The following is a 10,135-nucleotide window of genomic DNA, read 5'->3' as shown; positions in this document are numbered from 1 at the left end:
AACGTTTCGGATGCTATCAGCAGGAACAATTCATTTTGCACTGAGAAAATTCTGTTTCTGACGGATCACAATGTATCGTAAATAATAGGAAGTTTAGATGCGGCGGCGGCGACGAGAGTAAAAAAGCAATAGCTTGACAAGGCATAACAACAACTTTGCACGTGCATCACGCATTTTGCACATTTCTTTGCCGTCACTGCACGACTACCACGTGAAAATGCCTAATTTCAGGTTTTGTGAAGGACGTAAACAAACAATGACAAAATTTTCTTTCTCTTTATGAACTTGAATATGGTTGACAGAAAATCAGCTCCAGAAGAGTTCGTTTGCATTTGACAAAGTAAGCGAGTTGGGATAATCACGATAGAGACTGGAAAAATGTGAATTCACTTTTCATGCGACGTTTTCGTGGCTGTCAGCTGTCGTGGAATCTTAAACTCCTTCATATTTACGAAGGCATGATCGATGCAAGCGTGAATACCTGTTGTAAGCTCAAGCTTGTATTTTTGGAAAAGCGTCTTTAGTTTTCGGGTAGACAGTGGTAGTCTTTACACTAGAGCCAAAATAAGCTAAGAAATATCTCAAGAGAAGTAAATTTTAATTACTTCAAGTAAAATAAAACTTCACTCACCACCGATTCTTTTTTACTTCAGGTTAACTTTAATAAGGCTACTTTCCCACGCAACATAATTAAGATTGATCATGTTTCGCCTTTCTCAAAGCTCAAGAAACCGCAAGTAACCGCAAGCTTTTAAGGATGGTTTTCAAGTCGCTTGAAACTTTCTTGAATCGTTTCAACTTTCCGACTTCAATGAGATACAAAGTAAAGTTACTTGAGATTTTACTTAGGTCTTCACACACGAATTTTTGGTTAAGTAAAACTTAGCAGCTCCTAAGTCTTACTTAACAGCCTAGTGTAAAGACAACCAGTATTTTGAAATAAAGTGTTTATATCAAACTGAAAGTTTCCTGACTGCGTGCATTTGTTTGGTGCGCAAGACAAGCCGTGATCGAGTCAATAGCTATCGCGTCGTGTACGAACTCACGAAAAGAACTCAGGAGATGCTGTTCCCCGATTGGGCACAATAATACAAAGCATTTTTTGTGCCCAATCAGGAGCCAGCATTCACTTGACCGTCTGGAAATGGTCCGGTGAGAGTCGGTACCCAGGGGCTCTTCCGCCTGTGCTTGAAAACGTTCGTCGCGCCTTTTCTCCCGGCTCGACTGACTGCCCCTGGGTCTCCGAGGATGCAGTTTGAATGGAACAGGAACACTCTATGGTGACGCAGTATTAAAACGGGTCACAGAGTGAGTCCTAAGTAATGAGGTAGAGGAATCAGCTAATCAAATCCAAACGTGAATGAAACTACTTTCGCATTCCGAGAACTAAAGGGCCCAAACCCACCCTCCCCATCCCACGTCTCCACCGACCCTGTGTAAATTGTCTAACAAAACTACTGAGTCTAAAGTGGATTAGGTTCTTCTTTTCTTTATTGGTAATTGTTCATGATTTGTCATTTTTCTTTGCTATTTTTCATTAAAACAACAGATGAAAAATTGTCCGTTTTTGTTTGTTTGTTTGTTTTGTATTTATTGAAAAAAGGGAAAAATTATTCGCAACACTTGTCATTTTTTTCATTTTCCTTGTTAAAATGGAATTATGGAAAATTAGGTGATAGGTATGCCATTTTTCTATTTTTTCATTTTTTGAACAAAATGGGAAAAATGAAAAAATTGTTCGAATAAATATCATTTTTTCATTTTTCTGTTTTTCTATTTTTTGGGAAAAACGGAAAAATAGAAAAATGATCTAGGACTCGGAGATTATTTTATTTTTTTCTCACTTTTCTAACAATATCAAGAAAATAAAAATAGAAAAATATCGCTTTTAGCCGTTAACAGTATTTTTTGTATTTTTGAATTTAACTTCAAAATTAGAAAAATGAAAAAATGATCGATTTTCCTGACCATTTTCTATTTTTCTCTTTTTTTTCTGTACTATGAAATATGCAAATATGATAAGGATAAGTAATATTTCCTTTTTCCGTTTTTGTTGGAAAAATGGAAAATTAGATTGGCCGAAGTGTGCACGGACCCTGTTTACACAGTTTTTCGTATTTTTGAAGAGGACTTCAAAATTAGAAAAATGAAAAAATTGTCAATTTTCCTGACCGTTTTCCTTTTCTCTGTACCTTAAAATGGGTAAATATAACGAGGATAAGTAATATTTCCTTTTTCCGATTTTGTTGGAGAAATGAAAAATTAGATTGGCCGAAGTGTGCACGGACTGACCTGCATAGCTTTGTAAGTTGCTTTAAATACTCGTACAACGAATTACTGATGGAGAGAGGGGTAGGTACTTCATATATGATTATTATTATGTACCGTAATATACTTATTATTATATTACTGTACTTTATACAACACCATATATACCCCTAATCAACACCATATACTCCTATACATCACCATACACCCTATATATCACCATATACTCCTATACAATACCATATACCCCTATATACCCCTATACAACACCATATACCCCCATATACCCCTATACATCACCATATACCCCTATATACCCCTATACAACACCATATACCCCTGTATACCCCTATACAACACCATATACCCCCATATACCCCTATACATCACCATATACCCCTATATACCCCTATACAACACCATATACCCCTATATACCCCTATACAACACCATATACCCCTATATACCCCTATACAACACCATATACCCCTATACAACACCATACACCCCCTTACATAACCATACACCACCTATACATCACCATACACCCTATACATTACCATATACCCCTATATACCCCTATACAACACCATATACCCCTATATACCCCTATACAACACCATACACCCCCATACATAACCATACACCACCTATACATCACCATACACCCCTACACATCACCATATACCCCTATACAACACCATACATCCCTGCACATCACCATACACCCCTACACATCACCATACACCCCCATACATAACCATACACCCCTATACATCACCATACACCCCTATACATCACCATACATCCCTAAACATCACAATACACCCCTATACATCACCATACATTCCTATACATTCCCATACACTACTATACATCACCATACACCCCTACACATCACCATACATCCCTATACATCACCATACATCCCCATACATAACCATACACACCCATACATAACCAAACAGCCCTATACATCACCATACATCCCTATACATCACCATACACCCCTATACATCACCATACATTCCTACACATCACCATACACCCCTACACATTACCATACACCCCTACACATCACCATACATCCCTATACATCACCATACACCCCTATACATCACCATACTCCCCCATACATAACAATTTACCCCCATACATAACCATACACTCCTTAACATCACCATACACCCCTATACATCTCCATACATCCCTATACATCACCATACACCCCTACACATCACCATATACCCCTATACAACACCATATACCCCCATATTCCCCTATACAACACCATATACCCTCATATACACTATACAACACCATACACCCCCATACATAACCATACACCACCTATACATCACCATACACCCCTACACATCACCATACATCCCTGCACATCACCATACACCCCTACACATCACCATACACCCCTACACATCACCATACACCCCTACACATCACCATAAATCCCTATACATCACCATACACCCCTATCCATCACAATACACCCTTATACATCACCATACATCCCTACTCATTCCCATACACTACTATACATCACCATACACCCCTACACATAACCGTACACCCCTATACATCGCCATACATCCCTATACATCACCATACACCCTTATGCATCACCATACATCACTATACATTCCCATACACTACTATACATCACCATACACCCCTACACATCAACATACATCCCTATACATCACCATATACCCCTATACATCACCATACACCTCCATACATAACCATATACCCCTATACATCACCATATATTCCTATACAACACCATGCCCCTATACATCACCATACACCTCCATACATAACCATACACCCCTATACATCACCATACACCTCCATGCATAACCATACAACCCTATACATCCCCATACACCCCTATAAATCACCATACACCCCTATACATTCCCATACACTCCTATACATCACCATACACCCCTATACATTCCCATACACCCCTATACATCACCATACACCTCCATACATAACCATACACCCCTATACATCAACAAACACCTCCATGCATAACCATACACCCCTATACATCACCATACACCTCCATGCATAACCATACACCCCTATCAACCCCATACACCCCTATAAATCACCATACACCCCTATACATTCCCATACACTGCTATACATCACCATACACCCCTATACATTCCCATACACCCTTATACATCACCATACACCCCTATACATCACCATACACCCCTATACATAACCATACACTCCATACATAACCATACACCCCTATACATCACCATACACCTCCATACATAACCATACACCTCCATAAATCACCATACACCCCTATACATCACCATACACTCCTATACATCACCATACACCCCTATACATTCCCATACACCCCTATACATCACCATACACCCCTATACATCACCATACACCTCCATACATAACCATACACCCCTATACATCACCATACACCTCCATGCATAACCATACACCCCTATACATCACCATACACCCCTATACATCACCATACACCTCCATGCATAACCATACACCCCTATACATCCCCATACACCCCTATAAATCACCATACACCCCTATACATTCCCATACACTCCTATACATCACCATACACCCCAATACATTCCCATACACCCTTATACATCACCATACACCCCTATACATCACCATACACCCCTATACATCACCATACACTTCCATACATAACCATACACCTCCATACATAACCATACACCCCTATACATAACCATACACTCCATACATAACCATACACCCCTATACATCACCATACACCTCCATACATAACCATACACCTCCATACATCACCATACACCCCTATACATCACCATACATGCGTAATAAAGCGGACAGCAAAGAGTTATCTGTAAAGGAGTTTGAGAGTATTCCTTTCATTGTCTATCCAAGCAACGATAAACTAATGGATTTTTTTCTCATGCAGTTTGAGCGGAACAAAAAACGTTATGAGAATAACATGCAGAAACACACAGGGGAGATTCTGTCCTGTGACCACACCCTTAGAACGAGTAAACATATCGGGGTAACCCGCGACGACGGCAAGTTTGTAGGCCAGTTTAAAAACGTCTTCTTGGGGGTGAACGAAAACGGAGAAGTTATGATGTGGAAGTTTACGAAGACGACTTCTTCGTCCGAAATTATCGACTCACTTAAAGAACTGAAAGAGAGGCTTGATAAGGCAAGCACTAACTTCAAAATGATAATAGTGGATGACTGTTGCCACGTGATGAACCTATATGGACAAATATTCCCGGGGATAAAGGTTCGGCTAGACTTACTTCACGCGTGTATGAGAGTTGTACAAACGGTACCCAAAAACGAAGATTACAGTAAACAATTTGCTAATGAATTTTCTTTAATTTTCCGTCAAAATGGAGACCTTGGTAACGAGAGAACAATGAGCACACCTTGTCCTGATGAAATAGAATCAAATCTTGAACGTCTTCTATTTGTTTGGAGAGAAAAGCTGAAAACGGAAACCCTTCTTCAAATTGAAAATTTGCGCAAGCATATAAAGAAAGGATGTCTCTCGGAAATACCTGTTGGATGTGGGACTGAAATAAATGAGCGACTTCACAGACATCTTAACCGATCATTACTGTGCGGAGTATCCAAAATTGGACCTGAGTTGGCGGTAGCGGTAATGGCGTGTGCCTTGTATGCATGGAATTGCAAACGAAGAATAAAAACAACAATCAATAAGAGAACAATTCCGATCACGCCAATTGAATTAGAGCCTTTAGAGTCTTTAAACCAAGCGACCCCTTATCTTCAGTCTCACATGACGGCTGTGGATTCTACGTCAACGTCATTACCCGGTTCAATATCTGGAACTGTCTCTAAAAATAGCAGTAAGGCTAGTAGAATGCCAGGGACATCATCCGTTTTCGTCACAGTTAAGACTGTGGAAGAACTGGAAAACGATTCCGTCTTGAACTACATTTTGGAACGAGCGCTGCACATACAAGAATTTATCGCCAGTTGGACAACAAAATGTAACAACAAAACAATAGATTTGATTGGTCTTCTCTGGAAGATAGACTTACCGGCAGCTAACCTTTATGAACAGGAGTCAAAGTTAAACGTTATGGAATTAAATTTGACCCCACAGCACAAAGATAACCTGTTAAGAAATCTCACAGGATTTAATCTTCAGTTGGACCCAATTAACAAAGACGAAAACTGCTTCTTCAGAGCAACAGCCCGGCAGCTACAAAAACACTGGCAACGTTCGGATTTACAAAATCTACAGCATATTTCCTCACTGGGGCTTGGAATCAACGAGGAACGTGACACAGAAAACCTGAGACTACTTTTCGTGCGTGAAGTCACTGAAAATCTCGATGAATACAGGGAGTGGATGTCCTGTTCGTCAAATGTACGGGAAATTGAACGTTTTAAAACTGATGGCCATTTCGCAAGTGACATTGGCGACATCTGTGCTAAGGCATGTGCTAATCTCCTCCGTGTCCCGATAATTGTAATCACAGCTTTGCCTAATGTCCCATCCATTCAATTTTTACCAAAACATTTCATCACTGCTGTACCTATGTATCTGGCGTACGACCATTCAGGTCCAGGGCATTATGACGCTACAAAAGGTAAATAAGCATGCATAAGGCATTAAGACGGAATCCACTAGGAAATTGAGTAATTTTAATTTTCAGTGTTTTGTTTAAGTGTAGCACGTTTGCTTGGATGATTTTGTTATTGGCATTTGTACGTTTTCCTGCCCGTGTGTGTGCAAGGTCTTTTAAATAAGCAAATAAATATATAAAGAAATAAATAATGATTTAGAGGTAACACATCCGCAAAGTGGTTCTTCTTCTACCTGATTCCTGATCTAATTGGGATTTGGAAATGCTACCGGCAAAAAAAAACTCTCGGAGCAAAGGAGATGAAGAGCAACAAACTCAACCCACATATGGCGTCGACGCCGGGATTATTACCTATTGGATTGGCAATCACTCAATCATAAATATCAAAGAAGATACTCTCTTATTTACAGATGAAGAAAAAAACGAGTGTCTATCATTTGAAACGTGGATATCTTAAAAATCAACTAGTCCATAGGATAATAATAATTGTAATAATTATAATTAATCATGATGATGATATATGTTTTACTTACACTGTATTTTTTCTCTGGTATGTTTCCAGAGTTTCTGAATTCGAATGATGAAACGGAAGGAAATGAGACTAAAACCAGATGTACCTGTGGCAAGAATGTGAAAGACCCTTCCAAAATGGCTTGTACATCTTCTAAATGTCCTTGTAACAGAAAAAGTCAAGCGTGCTCAAGAAAATGTCGCTGCTTCAATTGTAAGAACAAAAATAATGCTGCCACTGAGGGAGGGAGACAATTAGGCGAAACCCGCAAACGCAAACGCGGATGTACATGTTGTAATACCTTAAACAAAGAAGATAAAGGTCGTGTATCGTGCAGAGATGGAAAAAGAAAAAGAAAATGTCCATGCGTTGCTGAAGGACTCGGGTGTACCGAGTCATGCAAATGTTACAACTGTGGAAATATCTTTCAAATTGGCGGTGTTTCCGCTTCACCAGGCACAGGAAGGAAAAGAAGGAGAGCTACCATTTCAACCTACAAGAGACAACGAGGAAAAGAGTTTATGGAAAGACAGAAAGCTCCAGTGACCTCGGGACCTTGGAGACTGCTAGAAACATTGTGTCTAGTAGTTTGTAAGGAAATTCTCTTCATTAGAGAGCTTCCAAGAAATTCATCAAACTTTTCAACGCTGTACAACTTTGTTGCAGAATCGGACAAGGTTAAGGAAATGTCTTTAACGATTGAACGAAAAAGTACAGCTCAAGTAGCGGCAAAAATCGTACATTTGTCAGAACATAATAATTGTTGAGCTTTTGAAAAGGAAACAGAAACAGGGTTACAAATTCAACCTCGGGTCAGAGATCATGAGAGATAATGCCAGCCATCAAACTATGCGAGTGAGGGGAGGCGAATTGAGGGAAAGGTGCACTGTTTAAAAAAATGTGCATGAGTGTATAATCAGGTTTAAAAAATTTGTGAAGCCGAGAGGTTTTACACCTGGGAATACACAATTGCGAGCTGCGAGTTGTTTTGAATGGCTTCAAATTCTCCGCTAATTTTAAAGATGAACTCATTTTTGCACAAATATATTTAGATTTGTGGTTATTATGCCCTAAAAATTAAACGTAAAGGTTAGCCGTTTTTTTATCAGACATAAAGACACTCATTTTACCAACATAAATTTCTTCGTTTTGTTTTGTTTTTAATGAATTATTAATGAATGTCTGAAGTTTATTTATGCTTTTGTTGATTATATACTGTGAAAGAGCTTGGCCTAGGAGATAACTATCAACCAATCAGAAAGCCCAAAAACACCAAGCCTGAGTGGATATATACTAAATAAATTTTAGTTACCGACGATTGCAATGTATTTAGCAAATATACCCATCGGCTATTTGTGAATTAGATTTTGAGTGAAAAGCTCAACAGAGTACGGTATCTCCAGCCAGTACATATAATTATAATTCAATATCGTTTTTATTGATGAACTTGAAATTTGAAGGTCATATACCAATAATGAAAATAAATAAATAGATGAATTAAATAAATAATGTTTTCTCTACTGACCTTGGAGCTAGTAGCCGAATTGCGGAGGAACTGCGGAAATCAGACTCATTTGCATTCGCTTCAGTCCATTGTTTAATCTCACCGCCCCCTCCCCCCTCCACCCCCCAGTCCCATAACGGCACAAGTCGGCCGGCTTACTCTTCGAACCAAGAAACGACGAAAACGAAGCCAACGAGAACGCCCCAAAAACAATAAGAATATGCTTGGATTAGCAAAACACTACGACTTTACTTTGCCTTTGCGCGACTGCGACGTGATGTTAGATTGACCTTTTTAAGCCACTATCAGTTTGGAATTTAAGCAATTAAAGGACTTTTTGCAGACAGCTATTACCACCACGGGGGCAGCCATGCTATACAGGCACACCACTAGTAGCGAGCTTTGACAAGAATTAATGCTATATATGCTTTGCTGAATGTAAGGCATCTAGAAATAAAATGGGACAATGACACACATAAAAAACTATATAGGGTTTTTATTGTGATGTGTAGAGACGCGTATGGGAATGTATACGGGTGTATGGGGACGTATAGGGGTGTATGGGGATGTATTGGAGTATATGGTGTTGTGTAGGGGTGTATGGTGCTGTATACGTGGTGTATGGTGATCTATAGAGGTATATGGCGATGTATATGGGTGTATGGGAATGTATGGGGTGTATGGTGATGTATAGGGATGTATGGTGTTGTATAGGGGTGTATTTTGATGTATAAGGGTATATGGGAATGTATAGGGGTGTATGGGGATGTATAGGAGTATATAGTGATGTATAGGGGTATATGGCGATGTATAGGGGTATATGGCGATGTATAGGGGTGTGTGGTGATGTATAGTGGTGTATGGTGATGTATAGGGGTGTATGGTGATGTATTGGGGTGTATGGGGATGTATGGCAGTATATAGTGTTTTATAGGGGAGTATGGTGATGTATAAAGGTGTATGGTGATGTATAGGGGTGAATGGAGATGTATTGGGGTGTATGGTTATGTATGGGGGTGTATGGTGATGTATAGGAGTATATACTGTTGTATAGGGGTATATGACGATGTATAGGGGTGTATGGTGATGTATGGGGTGTATGGTGATGTATAGGAGCATATGGTGTTGTATATGGGTATACGGTGTTGTATAGGGATATATGGTGATGTATAGGGGTGTATGGTTATG

General features: G+C 39.4%; 1 protein-coding gene across 1 annotated transcript; it reads left to right on the top strand.

Annotated features, from left to right (window-relative positions):
- The first annotated feature begins 5,149 nt into the window (after positions 1–5,149).
- On the top strand, positions 5,150–8,210 carry LOC140931558 (uncharacterized). Its single transcript, XM_073381362.1, has 2 exons — positions 5,150–6,935; positions 7,495–8,210. The coding sequence occupies exons 1-2, from the start codon at positions 5,150–5,152 to the stop codon at positions 8,208–8,210; spliced, it is 2,502 nt and encodes an 833-aa protein (XP_073237463.1).
- Positions 8,211–10,135: the final 1,925 nt, after the last annotated feature.

The sequence above is a fragment of the Porites lutea genome, chromosome 3, assembly GCF_958299795.1.
Source record: "Porites lutea chromosome 3, jaPorLute2.1, whole genome shotgun sequence".
Taxonomy (NCBI): Eukaryota; Metazoa; Cnidaria; class Anthozoa; order Scleractinia; family Poritidae; genus Porites; species Porites lutea.
This window is presented reverse-complemented; position numbering and strand designations above follow the sequence as displayed.